This window comes from Spinacia oleracea, chromosome 3 (genome assembly GCF_020520425.1).
Source record: "Spinacia oleracea cultivar Varoflay chromosome 3, BTI_SOV_V1, whole genome shotgun sequence".
In the NCBI taxonomy this organism is placed as follows: domain Eukaryota; kingdom Viridiplantae; phylum Streptophyta; class Magnoliopsida; order Caryophyllales; family Amaranthaceae; genus Spinacia; species Spinacia oleracea.
Genome location: NC_079489.1, coordinates 110,908,554 through 110,923,722, shown reverse-complemented (window position 1 = coordinate 110,923,722; position 15,169 = coordinate 110,908,554). Strand labels below are relative to the sequence as shown.

Sequence of the window (15,169 nt, the reverse complement as noted above, 5' to 3'; positions counted from 1 at the left end):
TAATAAGGATGGCTTGGGTCTTACCTTATGTTCAGCAAGTAACAATAAGAGACAAAGGAATGTGAACGCACACTTGTCTGAATGACAAGTGGGAGACTAAAGGAAATATGTCCTTCACCCAAGGTGTATTAAGTCTAATACATACCAAGGTTCAGATTAATTGCGAACAATTAATTCAGTAAGATCAAGTGATGGGAACAACTAGCTGGAGCAATGCTTCCGATCAATGAGTTCTAAATCTATATTAGGCTCACAACTTACTCTTGACTGAACCTATAAGGTCACACCTATGACATGTAATAGATCACCAGATTAAATGAATCGGAAATTCATTTAATCGCTTTTGGGGAATTAGTTTGGAAAAACGTATTATACGATACGACCTTGCGTGGGAACGTATATCGTATCGCGAATATTCGTAAGCTAGGCGAAACGAATAATCGTATCGTACGATGGTGAATCGTCGTGTACGATATGATAAATAATAGCCGTAAGGCATTCGTCGCGAATACGAGCCGCATCGGAGCTGCCGGCCCATCGAGCCAAGCGCGCATGCGCGCAAGGCCCAACGAGCCAACGAGCTCGAAACTCAGCAAGCAAGCCAGCCCGCGTGGGCATGGCAGCGCGCACAAAGGCGCATCAACACAGTAGCGAGCATAGCAAGGCCCACGACCCATGCTGCTCGGCTGTGCGCTGTGGGCTTCGGCCTGCAGTGTGGGCTGTGCGCGGGGAGTGCCCGCGTGTGTGGAGTGTGGCCGGTCAAGGCCCCTTGGTCTTGGCCGGTTACACTTAATATAACAATTATGTTATATTTTTCCCACACACAACACAATCAGTTTTCCAAGTAACCTAAACCTAATTCCAAAAGTACGTTGTTCAGTTTTTCTCGCTACTCAAAAACTATTCATCCCGAAATGCAAAATATCTTGTGCGTTGTCTAAGCTATAATTATCAAGACGAACGTGTCGGTGAACCAAATAGAGGAAAGACAAGTGGAGTTCTTTGTTCGTGTTCGTTGATACTATACTCGGGAAAACACGCTTCAAATGTAAGTATGCTGAAATTGTGCTTTATACATATTTCCTGGCTTTGGGGATGTTCCGCACATGTTATGTATGTTTAACTGTATTCCCCTACAAAACATACTCTACCTTTCACGCAAATAACATTGTCCTGCAGACACAATACCGTGAAAAGGGATTTAAGAAATATTCTGAACTTATATATTGTCTCCTTGTGGCTGAGCAAAATAACGAGCTATTGATGAAAAATCATGAATCACATCCACCTGGTTCTACTCCATTCCCTGAAGCGAATGTGACATCCCATAATGGGAAAGAAAAATATCATGCCAACAATAGTGGTCGAGGACGTGGTCAAGGACGTGGACGTGGACATGGATATGGTCGAGGCCGAGGCCGAGGCCGTTGTGGTTCTTTCAAGAACTCGTATCCCCACCAGAAGTTTGACAATAAAGATGGTAACAAACAAGAGAAAGATAAAAGCGAGAATGTGACCAATGTAAGTTATCGATGTGGAGGAAAAGGTCATTGGTCTCGTACATGTCGTACACCAAAACACCTGGCTGAGCTCTATCAACAATCATTAAAGCCAAAGGGAAAGAAAATAGAAACAAATCTTGTGTACGAAGATGGCGAAGGTGACTTTGATTGTGGCGATACAACTCACCTGGAAGTTGCTGATTTCCTCACCACCCCTGAAGGGAATTTAAGAATAAAACTTTGGTGGTCATTTAAGAATAAAATTTTGTATTCTTGGAGTCGTTTATGGTCATTTAAGAATAAAACTTTGTTTTCTTAGATTCATGTTATTTTATTTTGGATTTTGTTTGTTTGAACTATGATTTTATATGACATTGTTAAATTTCGGTTATGAAGAAACATACTCTCCTGTGGTGGACGTAACTACTTTTAGATTCCTTATCAGTCTGACAATAAGAGAAGGACTTGATTTACGTTTAACGGATGTAGTCACAGCCTACTTGTATGGGACACTGGAAAATGACATTTATATGAAAGTCCCTGAAGGATTTAAACTGCCAGAAGCAGCTAATTCTAGTTCTTGAGAACATTACTGCATTAAATTAAATTGATCTCTTTATGGGTTGAAACAATTAGGGCGTATGTGGTATAATTGCCTAAGGGAGTACTTGCTAAAAGAAGGCTATAAGAATGACCCCATCAGTCCATGCATTTTTATAAAGAGATTTGGGGCAGGATTTGTAATAATCGCAGTGTATGTTGAAGAGACTCCTGGAGAGATTTCACATACAGTAGAATATTTGAAGAAAGAATTTGAGATGAAAGATCTTGGAAAGACAAAATTTTGCTTAGGGCTACAAATTGAGCACCTAAAGAATGGAATCCTTGTGCATCAAACAACATACACAGAAAAGGTACTAAAAAGGTTCTCTTTGGATCAAGCACATCCATTGAGTAGTCCAATGGTTGTAAGATCACTAGATGTGGATAAAGACCCATTCCGCCCTCTGGAAAATGATGAAGAAATCCTTGGCCCTGAAGTACCATACTTAAGTGCAATAGGAGAATTGATGTACCTTGCTAGTCATACGAGACCTGACATATCATTTACAGTAAATCTATTAGCAAGGTTTAGCTCATATCCAACTCGAAGGCATTGGAATGGGATAAAACATGTACTTCGTTACCTCCAAGGAACGAAAGATATGGGATTACTTTTCTAACCAGACCAAAGAAGGCTTAATTGGCTTTGCAGATGCAGGGTATTTGTCTGATCCCCATAATGCTCCATCACAAACAAGATATGTGTTCACATGTGGTGGTACTGCCATTTCCTTGCGATCCATGAAGCAAACTATTGCAACTACTTCTTCTAACCATGCAGAAATTTTAGCTATCCACAAAGCTAGTCGTGAATGTGTATGGTTAAGGTTTGTAATTCAACATATACGAGAAGATTGTGGCATATCCACAGGTAAAGAAGCTCCAACGGTTATGTATGAGGATAATGCAGCTTGCATTGCACAGCTCAAGGATGGATACATCAAAGGTGATAGAACAAAGCACATTTTATCAAAAAATTTCTTCACCCATGACCTGCAGAAGAATGGTGATGTACAGGTTCTGCAGATTCGCTCAAGTGAAAATTTGGCAGACCTATTTACCAAGGCGCTTCCAACTGCTACTTTCAAGAAATTAGTTTACCGGATTGGAATGCGTTGTCTCAAAGATCTCAATTTATGTAATCATGAGGGGGAGTAGATGCGCGCTGCACTCTTTTTCACTCAACCATGGTTTTTCCCACTGGGTTTTCCTGGTAAGGTTTTTAATGAGGCAACATCGTTCGCGCATTAGGAAGTATTTTATTTTAAGACAGAAATTTTATTTTTGTATAATGGACATCCAAGGCGGAGTGTTATGAAATATAATATGGATGCCCATTATACCCCCGTCAATATTTTCGGAATATTCTAGGGTTCAGTAAAACCCTAACTATTGTATCCTATATATACACGATACTATATGGAATACTATACACAACACTATTCTCTCTCTTATTCTCTCCTGTTTATTCACAACAATACTAATATTTTAAAACACATACACTTATATGCCACTTGTCATTTTTTTAAAAACACTATTTGGTTTCCATTTTTTTTAAAAATAAAGATATTAATTGACTCTTCTTAAATTTTAATTAAAAATTGTGTGTATTCATTAGCTCTTTTCATCACCTTTAACTTTTTCAACAACATTTTTGTTAATCTTTCAAATACGCGTTGAATATAATTTGGTTTTCGAATATCAAATATTATGAACACAATTGTAAAAAAAACATGTACCTGTGCATCACACGTGCTAAAAACTAGTTTAATTTAAATTACTAAAAAAAATTACTTAAGTAGTACTCCCTCCGTATTTATTTAAGAGATACACTTGGCCGGACACGGGTATTAAGAAGAATAATTGAATGAAATAAAATAATAAAGCAAGTGGGGTTGGGTAGATATTTTAATAAGTAAACAAGTGGGGACCATATCATTTTTGGGGGGTGAGAGGTGGGGTGGGTTTCTGAAATTATTTGTTTAATAGGATGGTGAGTCATATGGTAAATTATATGTATTATTTAATTAGATGGTGGGGTTGATAAATTACTAAAAATGGCAAGTGTATCTCTTAAATAATACGGTTGGAAAAGGCAAGTATATCCCTTAAATAAATACAGAGGGAGTACATTAATATGATAATAGTACTCCGTAACTAACACTTTGAATTTACATCACATAACTATTAAAAAAAGAAAAGTTACCATACAGATTGAAATATATCAAATATGGAGTGTTCGCACATCTACCTACATAACATGAGAATTACGCTTAGTTCGACAACAACAGAGAAATTGATAAGCACAAAAAATACTCTGTAGTGATGGCCAATAAACTACACACTTGGCCTACTAGAGCCACTTAAATTTTCCCTCTTATCCCTTCCACCATGGCCACTCTCAGGAGCAGCATATTGCCAACCAATGCTCTTGTTCCTGAGTGCTAGATCAGGACCTACCACAATCTTGTTTTTCTGCTTGAGTAAACCATTTTGGAGTGAGAAACCATCAACCAATTGCCCCTCAGAGAGAGTCTGTAACACCTCCTTTAATGTGTCATTAAGTTGATAACTGGCCAGAATCAAATCTGCCAAATTAGAATCTAACACTGACAATGCCATAGATAAAACCTCAGCACATTGAACTCTAGATAGAGCATCTGCAGCTAGGTTTTCTTTGCCACTTTTGTACTGTATTTCATAATCAAAGCTCATCAAATTAGATAGCCAGAACTGCTGAAAAGGGGTGGAAACCTTCTGTTGTGATAGCCATTTCAGGCTTTTTTTATCAGTTTTAATGAGAAAGTGATTTCCCATAAGGTATTCCTCCCATTTCTGGACAACAAACACAATTGCCAACAAATCTTTCTCATACACTGAACACTGACAACTTCTGCCATTTGGGTCCAAGAGCTCTGCTGATGAAAGCCAAAGGGTGGCCATCTTGCATTAACACAACCCCAATTCCCTTCTGAGATGCATCTATTTCTACAATGAAGTGCTTGTCAAAGTTGGGTACAACCAGAACAGGAGTTGTTACCAAAGCAGACTTAAGTTTCTCAAATGCAGCTTGAGCTTGTTCATTCAATGAAAAACTTCCCTTCTTCAACTGATCAGTTAAAGGCTTGCTGATGACTGCATACCCCTTCACAAACTTCCCGTAGTAACCTGCTAGACCTAAGAACCCTCTTAGTTCTTTAATAGTTGTAGGAATTGGCCAACTCTGGACATCATTGATCTTATTTGGATAAGTTTGAACACCATCAACTGAAATATTGTGCCCCAGGTACTCCACTTTATCAGTTGAAAACACACATTTACTCAACTTGGCAAACATTTGATTAGCCTTCATCAACTCAAACACCAAGGCTAGGTGAGTCCAATGCTCCTCAAGTGTCCTTCTATACACCAAAATATCATCAAAAAAGACCAAAACACACCTCATGAGAAGGGGTTTAAACACCTGATTCATCCAATTTTGAAAGGAAGCAGGAGCATTAGTAAGGGCAAAGGGCATCAAGAAGAATTCATAGTGACCAGTGTGGGTTTTGAAGGCTGTATTATAGATGTTAGTAGGATTCACCCTCATTTGATGGTAGCCAGCCCTAGGGTCAAGTTTAGAAAACACAGCAGCACCTGAAAGTTCATCCAACAGTTTATCAATTACTGAAATTTGGAACTTGTTCTTCACAGTTCTGATGTTTAGTTCCCTGTAGTCTACACATAGCCTCCAAGTACCATCGTTTCCCCACTAAGACCACATGAGAAGCAAAAGGTGAAGCACTACTTTGAATGATACCTCTGCCTAACATTTCTTGCACTAGCTGCTCAATGATATCTCTTTGCTTCAAAGGATATCTGTAAGTTCTGATACTAACAGGGGTAGCACCTGGAAGTAAAGGTATGGAGTGATCAAATACTCCCCTCAAGGGAGGTAAATCTGTAGGGTCTTCAAACACCATTTGATAGGTGAACTGCAGTTCTTTCAATTCATCAACAACCCTTGTTTGTGGAGTGTGAACTACTGAACCTTTGCTGGTTTGATCTTGAACTTGTATCAGACACAAGTTAGCAGCTGTAGAGAAAATCTTGGAAGATGGTTCTCCTTCCACAACCTTCAACTTCTTACTTGGAATGCCCTTCAACAATATCTGCTTCCCATTGAGGCTAAACTCCATTTGTAATTGCATAAAATCCCAAGAAATGGGACAAAGCAAACTGAGCCATTGTTTTCCCAACACCATATTACAGCTTCCCAAGGGAATAAGCAATACATCAGCTTTAAAGACAATATCCTGCATTGCCCATGTAAAACTCTTGCAAATTTATTGTCAAGACTTGAGGAAAAGTCTGTCAAGGAGGGGAGCTATGATATAAAAGAATCACAAGCTCATAGATGTCAGTAACAATCTGTTTATGGGAGCTATGAAAAGTCTGTCTCTCCATTATTCTCTCCTTCTTCTCTATTCTGAGTTCATAACAATCTCCATTAATAAGGAAGCTTGGTGAGCTCCCTTATCAAATTGCATCATACTTCATGAAACTTGTTTCTGCATAATCATCTGACTTGATATCACATTCTAATGCAATTTCCAAGGTATGTTTGATTGTTTTCTGTAGGTCGTATGTTCCCAGTGTCTTGAGTTTATTTTTCTGAGTATCTTACTAGGTACTTTACTGAACCGATGCAAGGAAGATGCTAAGAGGCTTAGAGAAGGGTTCATTGGGGATTTCATAGAAGCGTATGGCGTGAAAGAGCTCTAGGAGAGAATTAAACTAAATTGTCTGGTAAGTATTAAAAGCTATAGATTAAAAGCCTGGTTTCTTTCACTCTGCTCTACCTTGCCAAAGAAAGTTCCTGCATATGTCATTAAATTTTTTCAAGATTATTTTAGGCAAGACGAATATTTGTGCGATGCACCAAGAACTAATTCTTGCAGTCATCTTCTCCACTATTTTCTCACAGCCAGCACTTTAATTTTAGAACCACTAATAGGCACACCTAGGTAACTAAGAGGAAGAGAACCCAGGCAAACCGGACATATGTTGTAATCTCTGAACTTCTTCATTATCCATACCCATAGTATAGACGGCAGATTTATCCTTATTTGCATAAAAACCAGAGGGTTCAGAAAACAGCCGGAGGCCTTGCAACATAGAGTATGCAGACATGATATCCCCTTTACAGAACAACCTTAAGCTATCTGCATTTATCCTGTTTTGGATATGAATTCTCACCCCCTTCAACGAGCCGTTGATTCTTAGATTTTTTCTCCAAAAAGAAAATGTACAAATTATGAGCAACATGATATCTTGTACATTTGTAGGATCTTTATGTAGCATCTCCTGTATTACTATCAAGTCATGATAGGTTTCAGCATCCTGTATCCCTACATCCCCATATACTTCCTTATTAAGCAACTTTAGATTTTGTTTGAGGAGTTTGAGTTTTGAACAACTACAAACATTTGCAACCCAGGGTAGCCTTTTCCCATACCCCTTTCACATTATCCGCAAATTTTTCAGACTCAGCCGATATACTGAAATATTTAAAAGGCTTCCTACCAAGTAAATCTAACCATGCTTCATTTAAGACTCTATCAAGCTTGCAGTCGACTCTTTTCACCTCTGCCTACTTATTGTTCCATGTGAAAATGTTCACAGAGAACTTAATGTGCTGTAAAGGTATTCCATACAACTTTTAAAATGTATGATTTCTGAATTTCTCACAGTCTAACCAATCATTTTTCCAAATTTTAGCTTTTGAAATGTATGTTTTCTGATGACTGTTTTCAATCAGAGCTTCACACTCTCGCATTTGATTACTGATTTTGGTAATTCTTTGTTTCTGAATCAACAAGGTGATAAAGATGGGAGTAACTGGGAGTTACTCAACCGTCTAAGTCTGACGGCTTCTTTTCCACAACCAAGTCCTTCCCCAAACTCCTCAACTGTCATAATTGATGAAGGCTCGTTGCCTAGAAGCTCACGCTCTTGTCCCGAGGACAAGGGTCTTGAACATGGTAGTCCTTCCTTGACCGTTCAAAGTTTGCAGGGAATTAATGAAGAACTTGAAGGGAAGGATACCTCGGCTGAAAGTTTGCTCACTGGGACCGAAAAACCTACAGAGGAGGGAATGAATGAAGAACCTGAAGGGAAGGCTACCTCGACTGAAATTTTGCTCACTACAGCCAATAAACCTACAGAGGCTGAAGGGAATGGAAAAAAGAAACGGCGAAGGGAGGTTAGCCTGTGTGAGATGGAAGGTGAGAGTGAAGACTTGGATCTCCATAATAGAAAGGTTAACAAGAAGATCGTCACTATACAGGTGGGCTGTCCCACACAAGGAGGTAACCAGCAGCCCGAGCAGCCAGAGCAGCTCGAAAGAAGTGACAAATATAATTAGAAGCAGACCAAGAAGTCGACGACTGCGCCAAGCAGAAGAAGTGGAAGGATCATGGCTATGCAAGCGGAAAATAAGTAGTATTGGCATGTATTCCCACCCATGTCTGAATGCCTTGGATACATTGTTTACTAAACTCACAATTTAACAACAAGTGTGTATGAGTTTCTATTTCTCTGTCACAAATTACACCATTTTCAGAATCACCAATATGTGATTTGAACAACCAATTACCATTTTGCAAAGCCAATCTCAGAGGGTCTGATATTAAAGCACTAACCAAGCAACGTACCTTCCTATGGCTCACTCTCCATGACAGGGTACTATGCAATACCAATTGAGCCCACAGACACCTTTCGGATGACCCTCGATGCCAGCGCTGCAATCGTGACCAAGAAGAGACACTCCTTCACCTATTACGTGACTGTCCTGCAACTAGATGTATATGGGCCAGCGTGGGTGGCCCAGCCAATTGACCTTCTTTCTTTGTTGGGAACCTACAGAACCGGGTAGTTACCAACCTCATGGCAGAAGGCAGTCATTAACCAATCAAATGGCCAACTTACTTCTCCCTAGCTTTATGGTGGAATTAGCGTTGGAGAAATAACTTGTGTTTTGGCCGTGCTAGTGATATCCCAATTGATACAGGGGCGTTCCGTCAAGCACGTCTTGAAGAAACTTGGCAAGCCTTAATGATGGACGGTACCACCAGTAGCAGCACGCATAACACATTGCGTAGAGAAGTTCTTATAAGATGGATGGCAGCACCCAGGGGTTGGGTCATCCTAAACACTGATGGCTCTTCAAAAGGGCCAATTGGTCTTGCAGGAGGGGGTGGAATCCTCAGAGACAGTGATGGCATCTTTATTCGGGCTTTTCAGCTAACTTTGGAGCTGCTATTGTACTTGAAATGACTAAGAACTTGGGTGTCAGAAAGCTAGAACTATAGACGGACAATCAGGCATGCATGGGAAGTCCTCCAAAATGCTGAATACCAAGGTGGAGAATGCTTCCACATTCTGAATTTATGTCATATGTTGATTAATACTTCGGATTGGGAGATTTGTGAAGGAAATACAGTAGCGGATAGATTAGCTAATAAAGGTGTCGACCAAGTGGAAAGGGTTGAGTATTTTGATGCCCCACCGCATGAAATTACTAGCCTCCTCCGCGAGGACATCATAGGAGTGGCCATGCCCCGTTTTATTGCTTAATATAATTTGTATGGGGCTTTCCCCTCCTTTGCATAAAAAAAAAACTAACAAAGTAAATCAAGCTGTGCCCTGCATTAAGATCATAATATTTAGATAAAAACCACACAATGTTGCCTTTTAACTGTAGGTCTCTACTTATATATACATGAAAGCCATTTTAAAACTTAAACAACTGGTTACCAAAAGACATGAAAGACATCCAATAAACCAACTGATGGTCTCTGACATTCAAAGACTTTCAAAAACTTAAGCAACCTTATTCAATGCTGCCAAGGAAGGTGATCAATGAAATTAGCCCTCGCGTTCCTATCTTTCAAACTAAAGAACGTGGCAGATCTCATGGGATCTCCTCTGAAGTACTCGATGGCATTTACTTTCCGTTTCGCGCTTACAGCAAGGTTTGGTATTTCACCGGAGAGTAAGCGCGCTGAAAATATCCAGCAAAGTATTAGTGTGTGTCAAAAAAAAAAAATCTAAAATAAAGTTGCAAGTTATAGTCTACCTGAAGTGATGCTTCTCGAGCCGGAATGGCAACCAGGTCCAGAAGACCTCATAGACCCTCCCTCTCCGATCATTATACGGTCTGTTGGAAAATTAACAACGAAAGTAGTGATAGGTTATGATACATATGACAAAACATAAATCATGCGGAAAAACCTTAATGCCAGGAAACATATTATTTACACATAATCATTTAGCATAATTTAGGAGCATACACTTTGTAGCGTGCCCTCCCTAGCTGCGCCTGAACCGAACAAGAACAAGCCTTTAGGACTCCAAATGTCGTCCCTCCGTAGATAGTCCACAGTACGTCCGGATCCGCCTCAAGTTAGACCAACTAGAATCGCCCTTAAGGTTACTAGGAAATTCGGTTAAGTGTTTGCAAGTGTTTGGCTTATTTTTCTTTCAAAACTTACCCTTAGAATACTTCAATCCCATGTGCATAAATTATGACCCTAGGCCTTTATTTATAGAGGTTTGGAAAGGGAATTGGAATCCTAATAGGATACGATTTAATTAAACTTAGAATCCTACAAGGACTCTAATTAATTAAATAATCCTTTTAGGAATAGGAATTTAATCAACCAAATCCTAATAGATTTAGGAATTGTGCATGGACACAAACACACACACGTACGGAGCCACGAGGGCGCCCGCACGCGTGCGCTCGGCCCACGCAGCCCACGCTACGCAGCCTCGCCTTGGCGCGCTGGGCCTGCCTTGCGGTGGGCCTGGCGCTGCCTTGGGCTGGGCGTTGGCGCACGTCTTGCTTGATGGGCGATGGCCTGGCTTCGTGCTGGGCCTTCGTCCGGCAGGCCTCGTCCGATGCTCATTCGTACGATACGCTTCCGATTAAATTCCCGGTTCCGGAATTCATTTCCGATACGAACAATATTTAATATTTCCGATTCCGGAATTAATTTCCGTTTCGAACAAATATTTAATATTTCCGTTTCCGGAACTATTTTCCGATTCCGATAATATTTCCGATTCTGACAATATTTCCGTTTCCCGGCGATATTTCCGATTCCGGCAATATTTCCATTTCCAATAATATTTTCCGATACGTACCATGTTTCCGTTTCCGGCAACATCTACGACTTGGATAATATTTATATTTCCGATTCGATCCATATTTCCGTTTCCGGCAATATCATCGTTTCCGGAGTATTCACTTGCTTGTGACGATCTCAGCTCCCACTGAAACCAAGATCCGTCGATTCCGAATATCCATAGATAGAGTATTTAATGCCATTAAATACTTGATCCGTTTACGTACTATTTGTGTGACCCTACGGGTTCAGTCAAGAGTAAGCTGTGGATTAATATCATTAATTCCACTTGAACTGAAGCGGCCTCTAGCTAGGCATTTAGCTCACTTGATCTCACTGAATTATTAACTTGTTAATTAATACTGAACCGCATTTATTAGACTTATCATTGAATGCATACTTGGACCAAGGGCATTATTTCCTTCAGTCTCCCACTTGTCCTTAGGGACAAGTGTGCATTTCCTAATTCCTTTGTCGCTCGATGCTTTCTCTAGAACATAAGGTAAGAGTTGTCATCCTTATTATGTCCAGAGGTGTTTCTCGGTTTCAGAGTTCAACTCATCAAATAAACAGATAATCATAGCCTATGATTCATCCGAGCACGGCCATGCATTTCACAGTTTCTAGCTCTCCGAGTGGCCTTGTACAACTTTTAAGCATCTCATCCCGATTTATGGGAGGACAATCCCAATCTTGCGATCTTGAGATTAGACTTCGTTTGATAGGTGATTACCTGAGCGTTGCCTTTATAGCCTCCTTTTACGGTGCGACGGTTGGTCAACGTCAAAGTAACCAGTTCTCAAACAAGTAATCTCAAATCACTCAGGTATTGAGGATTTAGTGTCTAATAATTTTAATGAAATTTACTTATGACAGATTTTCATCTCTTACAGTAAAGTTTCATAGGTCTGTCCGATACTAGTCTTTCCAAAGTAAGTATCTATGCAAATGATTATGACATTGCCATGTCCACATAGTTCAAGAAACAGAACTACTAGTCATCTTGCATTCTAGTCGTCTAACGTTTTCTATGCGTCCAAATTTATAGAAAACTCCGACCAGGGACCATTCTCAGCCTTTGACATTCAAGTTCACTTGATAGACATTTCTTAGTCACGGGACTGGTCCTGACAGTCTATTTTGAATATATCGTCAAATTGAAGGGACTCATCATTTAATAAACCACAAATTAAATGGAAAAATGAATTCTATTCATTTATTGTGAATGATTAACCAATAACGTTTTACAAAGATTTAAACTCTAAAACTTTAAAACATTAAATAAGGACATCAAATCCATTCTCCAATATGCTTGATTCCCATAGCTGCAGTGTGCGAGTTGTGCTTCGCCTGCGGCAGAGGTTTAGTCAATGGATCTGATATGTTGTCATCAGTTCCTATCTTGCTTATCTCGACTTCTTTTCTTTCAACGAACTCTCGTAGAAGGTGAAATCTACAAAGTACATGCTTGACTCTTTGGTGGTGCCTAGGCTCCTTTGCCTGTGCAATAGCTCCGTTATTATCACAATACAGGGCTATTGGTCCTTTAATGGAGGGGACTACACCAAGTTCACCTATGAACTTCCTTAGCCATATAGCTTCCTTTGCTGCTTCATGTGCAGCAATGTACTCCGCTTCAGTTGTAGAATCCGCAATGGTGCTTTGCTTAGCACTTTTCCAGCTTACTGCACCTCCGTTGAGGCAGAAGACAAACCCAGACTGTGATCTGAAATCATCTTTATCGGTTTGGAAACTTGCGTCCGTATAGCCTTTAACAATTAATTCATTATCTCCACCATAGACCAGGAAGTCATCTTTTTGCCTTTTCAGGTACTTCAGAATATTCTTGGCAGCAGTCCAATGTGCCTCTCCTGGGTCTGACTGGTATCTTCTCGTAGCACTGAGTGCGTACGCAACATCCGGGCGTGTACATATCATAGCATACATTATTGAACCAATCAATGATGCATATGGAATCCCATTCATTCGTCTACGTTCATCAAGTGTTTTTGGGCACTGAGTCTTGCTTAGAGTTATTCCATGAGACATGGGTAGGTAGCCTCGCTTGGAGTCTGCCATCTTGAACCTATCAAGCACCTTATTGATATAAGTGCTTTGACTAAGTCCAATCATCTTTTTAGATCTATCTCTGTAAATCTTGATGCCCAATATGTACTGTGCTTCTCCTAGATCCTTCATCGAAAAACATTTCCCAAGCCAAATCTTGATAGAGTTCAACATAGGAATGTCACTTCCGATAAGTAATATGTCGTCGACATATAATACTAGGAAAGCAATTTTGCTCCCACTGACCTTCTTGTATACACAAGATTCGTCTGCGTTCTTGATGAAACCAAAGTCACTGACTGCTTCATCAAAACGTATATTCCAGCTCCTGGATGCCTGCTTCAATCCGTAGATTGATTTCTTTAGCTTGCATACCTTTTTAGCATTCTTTGGATCCTCAAAACCTTCAGGCTGTGTCATGAACACAGTTTCTGTTAAAACGCCGTTTAAGAAAGCGGTTTTGACATCCATCTGCCATATTTCGTAATCGTAATATGCAGCGATTGCTAACATTATCCGAATAGACTTTAGCATTGCAACTGGTGAAAAGGTTTCATCGTAATCCACACTGTGGACTTGCCTGTAACCTTTTGCAACCAATCTAGCTTTGAAAACTTCAAGTTTCCCATCCTTGTCCTTTTTCAGTTTGAAAACCCATTTGCTTCCAATGGCTTGGTAGCCATCTAGCAAATCGACCAAATCCCATACTTGGTTTTCTGACATGGAGTCTAATTCAGATTACATGGCTTCTTGCCATTGCTTGGAGCTAGGGCTCGTCATAGCTTGTTTGTAAGTTGCAGGTTCATCTCTTTCAAGTAATAGCTCTCGTTCGTCAAAATACCTAAGTAACATTCCGGTTGAGATCTATATCTCTGCGATCTACGCGGGGTTACATCTCTAGGTTGACCATGATTCTCACCAGATTCTTCTAAAGATCTCTGAGTTTCAACCTGAATTTCTTCGAGGTCTACTTTTCTCCCACTTGTCATTTTGGAAATGTGATTCTTCTCCAAAAAGACACCATCTCGAGCAACAAACACCTTGTTCTCAGATGTATTGTAGAAGTAATACCCCTTTGTTTCCTTTGGGTAGCCCACAAGGATACATTTGTCAGATTTCGGATGAAGTTTGTCTGAAATTAATCGTTTGACGTATACTTCACATCCCCAAGTCTTAAGAAAAGACACTTTTGGAGGCTTTCCAAACCATAACTCATATGGAGTCTTTTCGACAGCTTTAGACGGAGCTCTATTTATAGTGAGTGCGGCTGTATTTAGTGCATGTCCCCAAATTCTAATGGAAGTTCGGCCTGACCCATCATTGACCTAACCATCTCTAGCAAGGTTCTGTTCCTCCATTCCGACACACCGTTCCATTGTGGTGTTCCAGGAGGAGTCAATTCTGATAGAATTCCACATTCTTTCAGATGGTCATCAAATTCATAGCTCAGATATTCACCGCCTCTATCAGACCGCAGTGCCTTAATCTTCTTGCCTAATTGATTCTCTACTTCACTCTGAAATTCCTTGAATTTGTCAAAGGATTCAGACTTATGCTTCATTAGGTAGACATAACCATAGCTACTGAAGTCATCAGTGAAAGTGATAAAGTAGCTGAAACCACCCCTAGCATTTGTACTCATTGGTCCACATACATCTGTATGGATTAAACCCAATAGTTCAGTTGCTCTTTCTCCAACTTTAGAGAAAGGTTGCTTTGTCATTTTGCCAAGTAAACATGATTCGCACTTACCATAATCCTCTAAGTCAAATGGTTCTAGAATTCCTTCCTTTTGAAGTCTTTCCATGCGTTTCAAGTTAATATGGC

General features: G+C 40.0%; 1 protein-coding gene and 1 long non-coding RNA gene across 2 annotated transcripts; one reads left to right on the top strand and one right to left on the bottom strand.

The window, feature by feature from the left end:
* Positions 1–1,263: 1,263 nt before the first annotated feature.
* Positions 1,264–2,086, top strand: LOC130469958 (uncharacterized). Its single transcript, XM_056839506.1, has 2 exons — positions 1,264–1,745; positions 1,948–2,086. Exons 1-2 carry the CDS (start codon positions 1,264–1,266, stop codon positions 2,084–2,086), a joined length of 621 nt encoding a protein of 206 aa, XP_056695484.1.
* A 7,681-nt stretch (positions 2,087–9,767) lies between these two features.
* On the bottom strand, positions 9,768–10,589 carry LOC130470471 (uncharacterized). The gene is made up of 2 exons (XR_008930883.1): positions 10,225–10,589; positions 9,768–10,149 (listed from the first exon to the last, which is right to left on the bottom strand). It is a non-coding gene; the product is annotated as an uncharacterized lncRNA (long non-coding RNA).
* Between the last annotated feature and the right edge of the window lie 4,580 nt (positions 10,590–15,169).

Excerpts from the sequence above, each read along its gene's own strand:
- LOC130469958 (XM_056839506.1), top strand. The coding sequence starts at position 1,264 with ATGAAAAATCATGAATCACATCCACCTGGTTCTACTCCATTCCCTGAA. Across the intron at positions 1,746-1,947 it reads AATTTAAGAATAAAACTTTG|TCTGACAATAAGAGAAGGAC; the intron begins GTGGTCATTTAA and ends ATTCCTTATCAG.